The 16518-nt window shown below is 26.9% G+C and overlaps 3 protein-coding genes across 4 annotated transcripts; 2 read left to right on the top strand and 1 right to left on the bottom strand.

Moving 5' to 3' along the window:
- Positions 1-3919: 3919 nt before the first annotated feature.
- Positions 3920-9044, bottom strand: LOC112596006 (transmembrane protein 17-like). 2 transcript variants are annotated; one of them, XR_003114741.1, is made up of 6 exons: positions 8979-9044; positions 6253-6381; positions 5340-5443; positions 5148-5261; positions 4375-5040; positions 3920-4302 (listed from the first exon to the last, which is right to left on the bottom strand). XR_003114741.1 is itself a non-coding variant. In XM_025341442.1 (5 exons), the coding sequence occupies exons 2-5, from the start codon at positions 6341-6343 to the stop codon at positions 4804-4806; spliced, it is 546 nt and encodes a 181-aa protein (XP_025197227.1). In that variant the 5' UTR covers positions 6344-6381; positions 8979-9044; the 3' UTR covers positions 3920-4803. The 2 variants fall into 2 exon arrangements, 1 of the variants encoding a protein (XP_025197227.1); XM_025341442.1 differs by having other exon boundaries at positions 3920-5040.
- Positions 9045-10016: 972 nt separating this feature from the next.
- On the top strand, positions 10017-13639 carry LOC112595817 (LDLR chaperone boca). The gene is made up of 5 exons (XM_025341181.1): positions 10017-10556; positions 10719-10793; positions 11565-11722; positions 12814-12958; positions 13539-13639. The coding sequence occupies exons 1-5, from the start codon at positions 10407-10409 to the stop codon at positions 13569-13571; spliced, it is 561 nt and encodes a 186-aa protein (XP_025196966.1). The 5' UTR covers positions 10017-10406; the 3' UTR covers positions 13572-13639.
- On the top strand, positions 13595-14854 carry LOC112595816 (major facilitator superfamily domain-containing protein 9-like). Its single transcript, XM_025341180.1, has one exon. The coding sequence runs from the start codon at positions 13642-13644 to the stop codon at positions 14800-14802; it is 1161 nt and encodes a 386-aa protein (XP_025196965.1). The 5' UTR covers positions 13595-13641; the 3' UTR covers positions 14803-14854.
- The last annotated feature ends 1664 nt before the right edge of the window (positions 14855-16518 follow it).

Below are 16518 nucleotides of genomic sequence, written 5' to 3' on the forward strand. Positions count from 1 at the left end.
CCTATACAACAAAAAACGTGGTTATTTAAAATATATACACCGTTTGTACGGTATTTCAATTGAAAATAATAAAATCACATAACGATTGGCTGTTAAACCGTTCAATAATGCTCAGAATTTCAAAACACACGAAACGCCCTTATGGATACCAGACAACACGGAAGGTGCTCTGAGTGAAGACAATCGCACGGTAAACAATTCTATAGTTTAGTCAGACGACCAATGCAGCTCACTTGGTCAAGCCGCTATCCGAGTACGTTACGATATCGGACGAGTGTGATAATCGCGTATATAATATCGTCGTAAGTATATATTATCTAATATTGATATGTATGTTATTATTATTATTATTATTATTATTATGCAGTACCTCCGTCTGATGTATATACATGTATTATATTTGTCCGCGGTGTATGACTCAATGTTCGCGGTGGTGGAATAGGCTCACGTGACCCTCGCGGGTCGTGCACACACACACACACACACACACACACAAACACACACACATACATCGTATGATGTATATAATATAGGCCGGCATATGCGCGATGAAAAACGTTCCATATGTTGTGCGGAAAAGGTTGATTAACGCGGCCCCCGTCGAGAGCGCGCACAAATATATAATATTATAACGACGGCATCGACGACTGCGACGTCGACGACGACGAGTGGTGAGGGTGCAGTGCCACTCGTGATCCGTACAAAAGGATCGCTAGGCGGTTGTATTGTACATCATATAGTGTATAATTTTGTGCGTGTGCAAGTGCGGGCACCGCATCTGCCGCGCGCGAGACTATTGGCCGCAACACATGTTAGCTGCCCGCGACGCGTAGCTCGTTAAACGTTCTGGTGGTGTCGGGCGGGCGTGCTAAATATATTATATATATAAATATGAAAAAAAAAAAAAAAATTTGTAATGTACAGGAAGAGCGACGGTGCCGTCCGGGCGGATCGCGATCGATTCCGCGGCGGCCCGGATCCGGTCCATATTATTATTTCTATATGAGAATAAAATATAATGTTGCGCGCGGACGTCGACCGGATAAAACGGTTTTGATCCGACGCCGCGGCTGAAGAGAACCAGATGTTCGCGACGCGCAAACCGTCCGACGCGAATTGACTCCCGACCGTTTGCAAACCGCCCACGTCCCAACACCACAACCGCTACACTACTATCGACTAAACCTTCCCCGCCTTTCCCAAAAACCTATTTTCCAACGACTACGACTCTGAGAATTGTTCTCCTTCAAACCGTTTAATGAAAATATTCCAGCCTTCTGGGCGACACTTGTTGACTGCCGTAGTCAATATTAATTATTAACCTAACCTGTCGTCGTGCTAGGTGCAAGCTTACAATATCCCATCACTCGTATATATTTTCAGGTAAATAAGACATGCATAGGAAAGAAAATCTGCCGGGTTCAAACTGGCTAGATTATTCCTATTGTGACTTGAGCATACTTTTCTGAACAAACAAAAATAGGCGCAGGCAACACTTATCGATCATCAGAGATACGATTTTACAGAACACTCTTATCGTTATCACAATATATAAATACAAAATTTATTATTCATTTAACATTTGCAACTCTTGTAATAGACACTTGCTGATAATTCGGATACAAATATTTTATTATAGACCTACCAATTAACTTTTAATGACAATTTTCAGAACTTGAACACGACATAGTTCGGTTAGGTTAAGCTATGTTTTGAATTTAAAATTATAAAGTAGGTATAGTACATTATTTATAACTCGTGATGATAAAAACCGTGTCTCAAGAGTCAAGGTGTTCCAATGACTGAATATGTTTCAAAGTCGACAGTAATATTATGAGTTTGTTTATTTACGTAGGTATTATCATTATAAACTGGCTACTGCAAACACTCAAATGTAATGTACCTACTGTATTAATCATCTAAAATGTCTAAATAACAATAGTTTTTGTTTTTTTTTTAATCTTCTTTGTATCTATTAATATGTATTATATATTAATTAAAACTCGACGGTACTCTAATAATAACTATATTTTACTATAGCATACGGACGTGTTCTGTCAATACGTTATGTAAGAGAAGTAGGTACATACGATAAATGCATTTGTAAACGAATTACAACTACAAATGTTCTAATCAAAGTTTTTATCATTCCGAACGAACCAAAAACCATTTAGTCTGGGGACGCTTTTTTTAAACATACTCTAACAAAATACGAATGACTATTAAATTGACCTGCCGGCCGGGATTGCCCGAGGGGTGAGACGACCCTTCATTACAACAACCAACCAACCACCCCTTATAAAGGGCCACCTGTTCTCTGCAAGTGCGATTCATTATGTCCCTTCGTATACCCTCTTGTGTGACACTCGTTTATCGAAGTGTTACGAACCTATGGAAGAAGTGGTAGAATAAAAAAATAAAAATAAACCAAGTTACATTGAAATGTGATTATTTGACCGTGTCTATATCCTATTGACTATTCAAAATGTATACATGTATACCTAGCTTATTATTCCATTGTATAATTTTTTAGCTATTTGTAAATGACAAAATGATTTTTTTTTTAAATATGATATTTTATGACCTACTTAATACTTTGTTTCACAAACAAAATATATATATGAATATTAAAAGGTTTATTTTATACTCAATGGTTATTAAAATTAAAAAAAAAAAATACAATAAATATAAGAACACAAATTGTTTAAAAATATATTTTTTTTAAACCAATTTAATTTAATTTGAAATTTGAATCATATAATAATATGATAAACTTGAATTTATAATAAGAGGTTTGTTTCTAATATTTAATAAGTAAAGTAGCTACTTTGTAAGGCTCTAACACTAAATATTTATTGTATTTTTAACTTGCGAAGTTGATAAGATGTAGGTGAACAAAAGTTTTTTGATTAAATTAATAAGTAAACATTGTTGTTAGTAAATATAGTATTAGGTACCTAACGTAATTTATTTTCATAACTTACTAAAATTTTCTGAAATTAAATAGTACCTACTACATATTTAACGAAACAAAAATTCATTCTATAATAATATTAGCCCAACTATAAAACTACGTTAAATTTAAACTGCGCTAATATTTTTAAAATATTATTAATATTAACATATAGTAATATACATATTATAATGGTGAACATAGCAAATACCTATAATAATATTTTTTGAAATACTACTAAATAACTAAAAAGGTTATTTTTGTTTAATATTTTCTAATCACTATAAATGCAATTGATTAGAAACCATGTATTATACTTTTAAGATTTATAACTAAGCCTAAACATTTTTAACAACATTTATAAAAAATACCAAAATAAAAATTAACGTATAAATAGCTCAAAAATAACCGAATAAATAAATGAAATCGTACCAAGTTTATGAAATGTTATTAGAAATATTTGATGAAAAGTTCAAGTCGTACTAGATCTAATTTTCTACAAAAAAACTCCCTGAAAGTTTAAGATAAAGAAGATGGAAGCAATTTTATTACTTCAAAAGGTTAGGTTAGAAAAACAATTTTTAACACACATCATTGTAAAATTAATTCATTTCCATCACTTTTCAATTGTCTGATAATCTAAAAAAAAGCACTATATAAATATGAGATAAAAATTGAAGAACTTATATTTATTAAGCTGAAATTAGTTAAACATAATACATAGGAGATGATTATTATTAATATAATATATTTTAAAGATAACAAATATTGTGATACATACATATAACGTTCTATTAAACTATTGTTTCTATTTAAAATGTAAGAGTACAATAATTTAATACAATAATAAATGAGCATATAACGTTAGAAATTTTAAACAACCTTAATCAATATGAGTTGAATATTTTTCTCTTTATCGACATCTTTCGCACTATATACTTAAATTTATAGTAAATAAAAATAATATTATTAATATTTAGATATATTATAACTGTATACGTCATGGTAATTTATAATAATGCTATATTACAGTATTGGAAACGAACCGATGTCTGTCGGAGTATTGTATTATATTATATCAATGCGATTACAACATAAGATAGATCTCGAGAGACCTGATAACACACTCTGGGCTGGATTTCCTGAGCGACACGACTTGTTCGTCCGGCGTAATAAAGTTATTATCGCATTGTTTCCTCCGCGAACGGGGAGCCATTAATCAGCGAAAACGGTACCGTCTTGCTTTGCAATCTGCATTTCAACCTCATTAACTTTCATTATATTATACACGCGGAGATATGGCGCACACAACTGTAAGACAAACGGCGCACTGGCGTATCCCGGAGTCCCTAGACAATGGTTTAACCCTTAAAACGTCCCTTGGAACACATACCGCACATGTATAATATTATATTAAATACTTCTGTGTTTCCGCGTAATATTCTATTATCTCTTCCATCTGGTGTTTGAATATGCCCGACCAGTCCTTCTCTCGACTCATTTACCTCTTTCGGTCGTTAACTCGCCCTTAACAAAGTTCTTTTGTTGCACTACGATGCCATCCTACTTGCGAACATCATCCGCATGCACAAAAAACTCGAACCAAAAACATTTTTAAACATTTGCTTTTCTTTTGCGAAAGTGTGATAATACGAATCATCTATTATGAATATGTATTTAAAATATTAATAAAGGTATGCAAAAATACTTGATGTAATTGCATTAATTAAATTTTGTGAAAATAGAAAACCCATAGCTAAATATTATAACGCGTTTGGATGATTTAAAATGATATTTTTACACAGACAATGCAATAGCAGATCACATATTTCATGTTTCATATTTATAGTTCATTCAGTTTTGCTGTGCTGGCTGTAATAAAATTGTGATACATGGAAACGGAGTTTGTGGTGTTTTGCCATGTCACGTAGAACTATGAACCCAAAAATGAGTTGTGACATAAGCAAAATGCACATTATACTGTGAACAGCGATTTCGACAGGCATAGTATTCAAACACAAAAATACTAACTGTAAAGGTAATTGGAGGATTAACGAAAACATCCAAAATGCAGCCAAATCCGGAATCTATTGTAACAAAAAAAAATAAATAAATAAATAAAACACTGTTGAAATTTAAAGTATTATTTTAAGGAAGACCTAGATGTTATCCATTTACTAAAATATTTCCTTACTTTTTCATTAAGATTTCCTTGAACACCCAAGTACAATCGAGCACATTCTAAAATTAATATCAAAAATAAAGACACGGAAATTATAGTTTGCGTCAACATGCTTAAACAACTCAACTAAAAACAAATTAAAAATAAATATATAATATTTTATATCAATAATTTATCTATAAATTTACCAAGACTATTACTTACTTTAAACGAAATCAGTGATAAGAATGTATAAAGCCAAAATGGAAAGTATACGATGTTAAAATATAGTGACATTTGCAGTGGAAGACTAGACACGATTTCGTTACCTATATAGAAATTAAAAGTATATTATATTTTTTTTTTTACTATTAGTAAAGAGAGTATTTAAAATAATATTATATTTTTTTTAATTTTAAGTATTACATTATATATATACTGATTTATGTATTATAAAATACACAAAAATAGTATATAATTTATATATTTATATATTCAGATTGGAAAACCCTAACCTAAATCAAAAAGACGAAACAACTATAAATCGCCTAAGAATCGGACACACAAGGATAACGCACAGGTTCCTTATGTCAAATGATGAATCTACCATCTGCGAAACTAACAAAACACAGATCACAGTCAAACACATCATAACAGAATGTCATATGTACCAACAAAAGCGTACAAATCTTAATTTAGCGGAATAAAATTAACGGATAAAATTCTCGGACCAAACCCCGATAAAAATATGAAAATTATAACCTTTTTAAAACTAACCAACCTTATAAATAAAATATAATTGTAATTGTAACTATTAAGATAATGTAACATAATGAACACTCACAAAAAGTGTAAAAACTGTAATTAGTATTTAAGAGATTAACTAATGGCTTTTGCTACCAAGTTATATATAAAGATCAATAATAATAATAATAAAAAAAAAATAAATATAGAGTTAGTAAACATACACTAATAGTACAACAGTATATATATTTTATGTATACTGTATAATAATTAATATGTATTAATATTATATTAAACTGTTTTAGTATAAAATTTTATGAACAAATTTCAAAAACTTCCATTATTAAAATTTAAAAGACGAAAATGATATTTATTTACAAAATCAACCACGTACCAAAAGCTGACCCAACTTTTTCTTCGGGTGGAAGAGATGGAAATATACGATCAGTAATGTTCATCATTGTTTGTCGCCAATTGTCACTCATTATTAATCGTTAATAACAATAATATCAATATGATAAAACTAAAAAAAAAAATTATATTAATTATAAAAAATCTTTGCATAATATGGTAAAATATATTTTTGTGTCCTATATTTATGAATTCATACACAATAACACAACAGTACAACGCTCTTTTTACAACAATTCTCTATAAATTATTGACTAATAATTTTCATATCCGTAAAATTTGTTCACCGACATTATTTCGGTGAAATGAAAAAATGTACCAATATTTGGAAAATTAATCACAAATAATTGCCAAATATAGTTATTGGACTTTGTAAATTAATATTTTTAGATCCTGAACAAACTAATAAATGTATTCATTTTATAATAATGTTTTTTTTTATAAGTATAATGTGTCTATGATGTATACTCTACATATCATCTTTTTGAGCATTAAAAAGGAAATTACAATAAACTTTTCTGTTAGAAAAGTAAATCTAATCAGTAGGTACTTTGATTGAGGGGGGGGGGGGCAAAAGTATAAATGTATAACATTTTTCTTTAAAAATTTGGAAAAATAAAAACTTTTATTTAAAACTAATTATCAATTTGAAAATAAATAACCGTAAATATTAAAAACATATATAGGCGCGTTTTTTTTATAACAAGAATTTAAACTTCAAATTTTGTAAATTAGTTTGTACTTACTTATAGTTAACGATTTATTCAATTTTCAATTTTTATACCTAAGACTTGAAAATTTTTTACAAATTTAACAATAGTTCATATTGAAACTATAATATCTTAAAAATATTTAATCACATTTCTTTTTATGGACAATTGAAATTCAAATTTAGATAAAGTATTCTAAATGTCTAAACGAAGAATAACAATTTTAGTTATTTCGTTACAATATAAAAATTCTATATATTTAAACTTAAAACTTTTACCTATAATTATAATTTTAATATACATCATAATATTTTCAAAACATGTAAATTTAATTCAAGCTATAATATATTTAAACTTATTTATACCATGAATTTTAAAGTTAGATATTAATGGCTCAAAAGTTATAACAATAATAAACTATACAAATATATATTACTGAAAATAATTTAATAACTTAAATACCTATGTATGAATATTTAATAATATAATAAATATGTTAAATTAACGTTTTCAAAAATAATGAAATCGGCCCACAGTAAAATATATTACTTAAATAACAATAACAAAAACATATCATACAATTTTTTTTAGTAATATAGACTAAGACTATCAAACGGTCTCTGCTTACATTTGTTTTTCATTTTAATGATATATGTATTATTAAATTCAAATTTAACACATCCAAACAGTGATAAGATACACTTAATACCTATTATACAGCAGAAAGATTAACTACTATCTTCATTTTTTTTATTTTAATATGTACAATAACATAATTAAACAAAAATAATAATAATGATATTTTATTAGTGATGCCTAAATAATTATAATATTATAATAACAAATTGTTTAACTAGCCTAAAAATTAAAATAGCTAACTTTGAGTTGCTTTAAAATTAACTAGTTCAATGATTCACTAAAATATAATAAGCTAATCATGTTTAAAAGTTAAAACAGCAATGTTACCTTATGTATTGCCCTTGTTTTCCCAACAACTATGAATCAACTATGAATATCAATAATACTTTTGATAAGTAAATTATGAGTTACACACTCGCCCGTTACCTATTAATTTAAGCATAGGCTATAATCTACTATTTCATTATAATGAATAATATTATTACTTACATACTTCATAGTAAAATTTAAGGAATTTTCAATAGTTAATAATATGTATAACAAATTTAATTGTGTTGAAATTATTTTTAAATTTATCTCTTACATTTTACAAATAACTTATAAACCATTTTTATAATTGCAGTCGACCAAATAAAAATACAATAAATTATATCGTGGTATAAACGCACAGTAGTAGAGTAGTCATAATATGTAGTGAATAATAATTATAATAAAATGTATTTATTTTAAATGTTGCGGAAACATTAAGTATACAAAGGGTAAGTTTTATTAGGTTTTTAAGCTTGTATATTATATATACTTAAAATAATAAAATAAAATAAATGTTTTCCAATATACTGACTAAATATATGAGATTATCTAATAAGAATATCTTTACTGATAACTATACTACCTACGTATAATACCAATATTTCACTATACTACTACAGTAACACAATTTACCTACACGTTAATGATAGATTATAAATACTAAATAGTATTATACGTAGTCGATTATTTGTCACAAAATGTTTACGAAGTTGATAAACTTTTTGAAAAATCAACAGTTAAATTAATTTATGTTATGTAGATATGTAATTTTTATAATTTGTAAAATGAATCAAAAATGTATTCGAAACATTAAAAATTACGATGCTCAATAATTTAACTGCATAATAGAATCACAATAAAATTATTATAAAATAAAATAAGTATACCTAAGAAAATTCTAAAATCGGCTCTGCCACAAAATTAAAAAATAATATATTTTTCCATGGTTGTATAACATATTTATATTTTATTCATTGCCAATAATTGATTACATAAATTAGGATGTATTTAAAAATCAATAATTCGGAACACAAAAAAATATAATATTTACCCAGAAAAATAAAAAGTCAGCAACAACAGCTACAAACAAGATTTTGGTAGCACGTCTACAATTTTGATTACTTACTACTTAGTACCAAACACGTTATGCTTGTAAGAGCTGTTTTGTTTTGCAGCACGTTACCATGACATCGATGCACACCTACCACATATACCTGAAAAAGAGAATAATATTGTAACCGGGCATATTTTATTAAGGAAAATAAATTCAAAACAAACGGCATTTCGGAAACTTGTTGCCGTTGTCAACTTTATTATCGGTTGCTCGAGCTCTCGAACTAACTCATACCCACAACCAAGACCGTACTTTGGAGAAGGGTCAACCTAACCTGAAATGAATTTATTAGTAACCAAATCTTTATACAAAACTCTTACCCGTAATTCTAACTTTCAAGTAGCAGGTAGACTTATATGTGGAAGATGGGACACTCAATACTTAAATTAAGTTTTAGATTTAATTGACCATTTTCAATTTATTTCGATTTAATGTACATTATATTTTTTGATATAGAGATTTGATAAATCCTTTTTGATTTGATTTTGAAAAATTTTAAATATTTACCTACCTATTAGTTTACATTTTATTAACCTCACTCTTGAGATACTTCAATAGTTTCAGTTGGTTATAAATATAAAATGTTTATTGTTTTATTTGTATTATTGTCATATTATTCTTCTCGTTCATATTTTGAAATTTAAGAAGCAACGAAATCTGAATTTATGAATACATTTGAATTCGATTATTTCAGTTGTTTGACAAATTTTAACAATACCGTTCTATGACATTGGCATGTGTTTTAAAATCTCAATTTCGCGGGCGCTGCACGCAGTCTTGTCCATGAATCACATACTAGACATGTTATCATTTACGTAAACATTGGCGGCATTGTCGACCATAAATTCAAACAATAAATAACAAATTTATATAATTATTGTATTTATTCTTGTTGTCAATTTTTTACTTACGATGTAGATAAAAATAATTATAATAGTATATTGTATTCATTTTAACAGCATTATGTTCATCGTTCATGTAACTGATCGAGCTATAACCACCTCCGTTTCCATGTCACAGTTATCAACACTTCCATATTATCAAAATATCAACACACCGGTTATCATGTACCGACGTGACAACCGGATCCAAAGAATTTCAACAAAAATATCGACGATCAACAACGGATTCCCGTTAATTCTGAATTCGGCTAACCCAGTAACGTGTTGGAATTTCGTTTGATTGGGTTCAACTCCCTTGTAAATTATAATCGTCATTTTCTTCTCGACACTCGATAGTCGTGTCGTCATTAAATTCATAATATACATTTCGTTTTTCGCTTTGACCGCGTCCTGTGAATTATTTTTTTAACATCACGCAGTTTTATTCGGTTAATAGTAAATTTATTATATTTTCGTTTTAAAAATGATTCGTTCAATGCTTTTAGTGGCGTTAGTATTGATGGCTGCAGTGGTTGCAAAAAAATCACCCGACGGTCAAAAACCGTCTTGGGCTAAAAAAGATATTAACTTTTATTCCGAGGCCGACATGGAGCGATTGCTTGACCAGTGGGAGGTAGATATTATTATAATTACAGGTTTGAATATAACCTTGAAAAATGCATTTTAATTTTCAATACCGGCTAAATCAAAACAACTCGCGTCACAACTTAGAAATAAACATATATTAGTATTCTATATTATCAATGCTTTTTCATATTTTTGATATATTCAATAGGAAGATGAAGAGCCTTTGGAGCCTGACGAGTTACCTGAACACTTGAGACCTCCTGTCAATATTGATCCAACTTTGGTAATTTTAAAATTACTGTATAACTATACTTTGTATTATTTTGAATATTTACTAATTTATATGTATAACATTTCTCTAAATTAACAAAATATTGTATACTAGTTATTCAAATTTAATTCAGTAATCAAAATTGAAACACTGAATATTGCATTAATTACTTTTTTACTTTAAAATTCAGTATAAAATTACTGGTAAAGAGTATGTATACGTTTTTGAACTGATGAATGACATGTCTAATTATTGTATCAACTATTTTTATATAAAACCATCAGCAAAAGTACCTGCTAATCACTTAAGTTGTATTTTAAATCATTTTATTGGAAAATGGTGGCTACAAAAGTATAAATTGTCTCAAATTGTGATTCAATATATTCTTTTAATTGGCATGTTAAAATTCAGCTTTCTTTGTCAATACTTTTAACATCATATTAATATTTTAAAATAATTAACTTTATTGTTTTTAGGTATAACAATTATTAATTAATACTTAGAAATTAATTAGGTTTAAATTAATTTGAAGGATTATAATCTGTATCTACAAATAATAATAATTTTAAAAAATTACATTCTTTTTTTATAAATTACATGTCTAACTTCTTTGTGTTGTATTTTAAATTGTAATATAAAAAATTCAAACCTAGTAAAAATCTTCCAATTTGAAATAATAAATTAAAATTAAATTATACCAATATATTTATAAAATAAAAATTATACCTTAGTATCCATAGTCAAGTACAGAATTATTGAATGACTAATTTGTGATTTTTACAGTTAGGAAATGATCCAGATGCCATATTAAAACTATCCAAAAAAGGCAAAACTTTAATGACATTTGTAAAAGTATCACCTAAGTATAATAAAGATGATGTCGAGAAAATAACTAAACTCTGGCAATCAAGTCTTTGGAACAACCACATTCAAGCAGAAAGGTTTGAAAAGTTTAATTTATTAGATTTTTTAAGCATTAATAATATTTCAAGTATGTAGAATATAATTTATTTTAAAATGATTATTAAATGAATATATAATTTAACTGGTCTGTTTTTTTGTATCTGTGCTTTGAAGTATAAACAAAAGTCATATTTTAATAAAAGTTAGATCATCCACTTAATTTTTTAATTTATTATTATTTCTTTTTCTTTTTATACATATCTGTTATTTAACAATGTTTTAATAATAAGTAATTATTGATAGAGCTCAGATCTTGACTAAAACTCACAAAATATGTATTTTTGTATCAAGAATGGTAAAATATTCAGTTAAACTATTTGAAAATAAAAACTATTATTTTTATTTTTAAATTAAAAATACAATTAATAACTAATTATTTGCTTAATATTTAATATTATTGTACAATTTTCAACAAAAATAGTATAGTAAAATAATAATAGGGTAGGTTGACTTCAATTTTTTTTTTTTTACTTCTAAAATTGACAAAGTTATTGGTCTTAAATTTTGTTTGTAAAGTTTTTATTTAAGTAATTAAATAATACCATACAATTGTAAGATATGCTTTAAAAACTAAAAAATTTTCAATTAATTATTTAGAAATGTAATTAATTTATTAAGACTATGATATTGCTTTAATAATATAGAATATCATTTTATGTAAAAAAATAATTACAAGCTTTTTTTTTATTAGTTCAAAATATTTATTTTAACTTAAAATTTATAATTTTAATTTTGTTAAAAAAATACCATTTGTATATTTGCTTTATGTAGAAATTTAAATATTTTTTATTGATATGTAAATACAATCTAGAAACTAGACTATTATAGGAGTAAGCATGTATTGTATATCTTATCTGAATGTTATCATCAAATGAACTTTGTCAAAAGATTTATATAAGAATGAATAATAAAATAGTCAGTTTGTAGGTTAGTGTTTTGCTAATACATCATTCGTAATGCACTGAGTGTAGGTGTGCATGATTAGATATTATTTATTACCGTGAGATAAATTAAACTAATGTAAACAAATTTTAATCAATTTTAAGTATTAATTTAATTTGTGTTACAGATTTATGGTTGATGATAATCGAGCTATATTCATGTATAAAGATGGCTCACAAGCTTGGGATGCAAAGGATTTTCTAATACAACAAGAAGACTGTGTTGATGTAACAATTGAAAATCAAGTATACAAAGGTCCAGCCTCTCCATTTGTAAGCATTTACTATTTTTATAATTTTATATTTTTTATATGCTTATTATCTTTAGTTGCACATTTTACATGTGATTTTGAGGATAGTTTCAATTTAACAAAGTACTGTTTTATGAATTTTTATTTATTCAACTATTGTCGTTTTAATTAAATTACACATAAAAATATACATTTTTTTCAATGTATTATTTAAATAAAGAAAATACTAAGCAAATCATATTTTATAACATATTCTTTAATCTTGAAGTGCCTATATATTAAAAAAAAAAACCCAATTATTAATTTAATGGAATATTGAGACATTTTAGTCTATAGTAAAAACTTAATACTATTTATCAAATAAATAATTTAATGAATAATACTCTAAATCCTGGTAGTGGTTACTAGTGTTATGACAATGGCTCACACAAATTTTGTTTTGCTTTCTTGTTAATAAATAAATCAAAAATCTTAATTTTAAAATTAATCCAGAATTGACAAAATTGTTGGTTTATCTATCTTTCCTCTTTACTAGAAATATTAGTATTAATTGATTTAATTAGTCACTAAAAATAATTTTAATAAATACTATTTTTTTTCAGGTTGAAGGAAACGTTGAAAAAGTGGAATTATAATTGTTATTTTCTATTAGTTTAAATTATTTATTTATCTCACTTAATATATTTGTGTACAGTTATTCTAAAAATGTCAAACTTTATTTATATATATATAATTGGCTTTTTGGACATAGCCAGTCTAGCTACAATCATGCCTACCTTTAATCGTCGTCTCTTAAAATTTGGAGCTACTCATTTGCAGATAACCCTTCTAGAGTCCCTCTTTTCAGGTTTTCAATTAATCACAGGTCCCATAGTTGGAACACTAAGTGATCATTTTGGTCGTAAACCATTGCTTTTGCTTTCAATGATTTTTAGTGTTTTTGCGTTTTTTGCTATGGGGCACTGCGATTCTTATCTATCAATTGCAATTATTCGATTATTGTTAGGATGTTTCAAACACACTCAAATGTTAGGAAAATCATTGATTGGCGATAATGTACCTAAAACTCAACAATTAAGTGCCCATGGAAAATTGAATAGTTTCATTTCATTAGCATTTATGATAGCACCAATATATGGTGGTTATTTGGCTGAATACAAAAATGGTTTTTACTACTTGGCTTGTTCGACCAGTTTACTTTGTGCCATTAATGTCATTATTATTACATTTAGTGTTCCAGCCAAGATGATTAAGACAACTGGTCTAAAAAAAAATATGTTTCACCATTTAAAAGAAGTTGATTGGATAGAATATTGGCCATTATTGTTCATGAGAATGATGTACACTGCAACACTATCAACAACTATGGTGACATTTGGTTTTGTACTCATAGAAACTTATAAGCTCACACCGTCCCAAGTGGGTTATACATTATCAATTAATAGTTCAATTGGTGTTGCTACTGGATTTGCAGTTGCCAGATTGGAGCCATTTTTTCATAAATATAGTTCATTTAAAAAATGTTTCTTTAGTTTTATTTTACTGTCTGTTGGGTATGTTTGCTTGTCATTTGCTCCAAACATAACGTTTCACATTCTATGCATGTTTCCCATCACGGCAGCTGGTACTCTTATTGAAGTATTTTTAAATCAAATTCTATCGGAAACCTGTATAGGTGAAAATAGAGGGACTCTGGAAGGTGCTATGACTAGTTCTATCTCAGTAGCTCGTTCTATTACACCAGTAGTAGCCGGATTGGCTATGGATATATATGGTTCTAGTGGAGCATATATTTTTGCAGCTTTAGCTGCTTTATCTGCTGCAATGTTAGCAAAATTTTATGATCAAAAAACCAAACGATCATAAATTAAAAAAAAAAAAAAGTGTTCAATATTTTGCAATGATTTTATATTTTGTATTAAACTACAATTTTCTTATTAAATATAAAGTATTTTGTAGTTAATTTTTTTACAAATTTTTGAATAAAGAAAAATATTTTAAATGTATCTTTAAAATGTTTTATTCCATTAAAAATTGTATATGTTTTTACTGTTAGTTAATTTAATAATTTTGGATTAAGTATTATACTCAACTTAATATGTATTTTAATTATATTTAATATTATAAATTTTATTTTATACTATTGAACCCAGTTTGAAAGTTTTATGTTATATAAATTAAGATAACTAATCGAAAATGAATGAATATTAAAATTTCCTATAAATAATTTAATTGTTTATATATACAAAGTTGTATTTTTCAATATTAATTAACATGGTATTTTTGTATTATTATTAAACTTTTTAGAGGTATATTATTTTTAATTAGAAAATATTCATAGTAATATATATATTTTTAAAAATTATTAATTGTGAATGTTAGTCATAATAATTTAGTTACTTACCTGGTAAAACTAAAATTATCTTGACTATGATTATAAATAAACCAATAGAAATCTAGTTTAGCTAGTATAGTTTTCTAGTTAAAAAAAGTATTGCGTTAAACAAAATAATAAGCAAATTCCAATCTTCAATTAGACATAATTTTAAAATGGATAGATTCTTTATATATACCTTTTTTTTTTTTTGTTTTAACCATGACTCTGCGGGATCTGCTTTTGCATTGCTTCCGCGGCGCCATCGTTTATTAACGGTATCAAATATTAATACATACGTGGGGGGCAGATGGGACAGCTCCCCGACTTACCCCGTTCAAGCATTTTCAAAATTTTACATTAACGATGGTCAATCTGAATTGTATGCATTATGAGTTTTACTGGACCTTTTCCTGACCTTTCTTTATATATACCAACCTGATATTATATGTACCTGATTATTAATTACAATATCTTTGCAAATGGACATAGAAATTATGACTGCTATGATTTAAATAGCATTAATAGCAATCATAATAAATTAATTAAAAACTTTAAAAGGTGAAGTTAAACTTAAAATTGAAAGTGATTTTTAGACTGTGTTCCATGAATAGTGAGAACTCAATACTCAAAAACAAAGCTAATAGTAATATTTTAAATTATAATTGTTTAAATATTTAGATGGGTTTCTTTCTTCTTTTAATGGAGTTTTAAATCAAATCTAGAAATTTTAACTTCATAGAGTTGCTTATTAACTTATTTTCTAAAGTACTTAAAACATTTGATGTATCACTGGTTATTATCATGGGAGTACTATCTGCAATAGATAATGTATAGAAAGTTAATTTTATTATTACCAATTTTCATATAAAAAATTGGATTCAAAAAGGTTAAGTCACTACCAACACATTACAGAGTAGTGTGAATGGTAACTGATGGTATGACGCATATATAACTTAAAATAAATCATATTTTAAAATTTTTATTGTGTATCCTAAATAATAATATATGTAATGGCAAAAACTTAAGTTACATTAAGGTAACAATAAAAATGTTTTTTGAAAAGTTGTTATTGTTTAAATAACCAATTTAGTTATAAGTAAAGCTTGAAATATCAATAAAAAATTGTTTAAATGTAAAATTTTACTTTCAACCGCCCTCATTCAACTATCAGCTAAATAGGTAAGCTTCTTACTTAAAGATTGAAG

This window comes from Melanaphis sacchari, unplaced genomic scaffold (genome assembly GCF_002803265.2).
Source record: "Melanaphis sacchari strain LSU unplaced genomic scaffold, SCAv2.0 Contig2_pilon_pilon, whole genome shotgun sequence".
Lineage (NCBI taxonomy): Eukaryota > Metazoa > Arthropoda > Insecta > Hemiptera > Aphididae > Melanaphis > Melanaphis sacchari.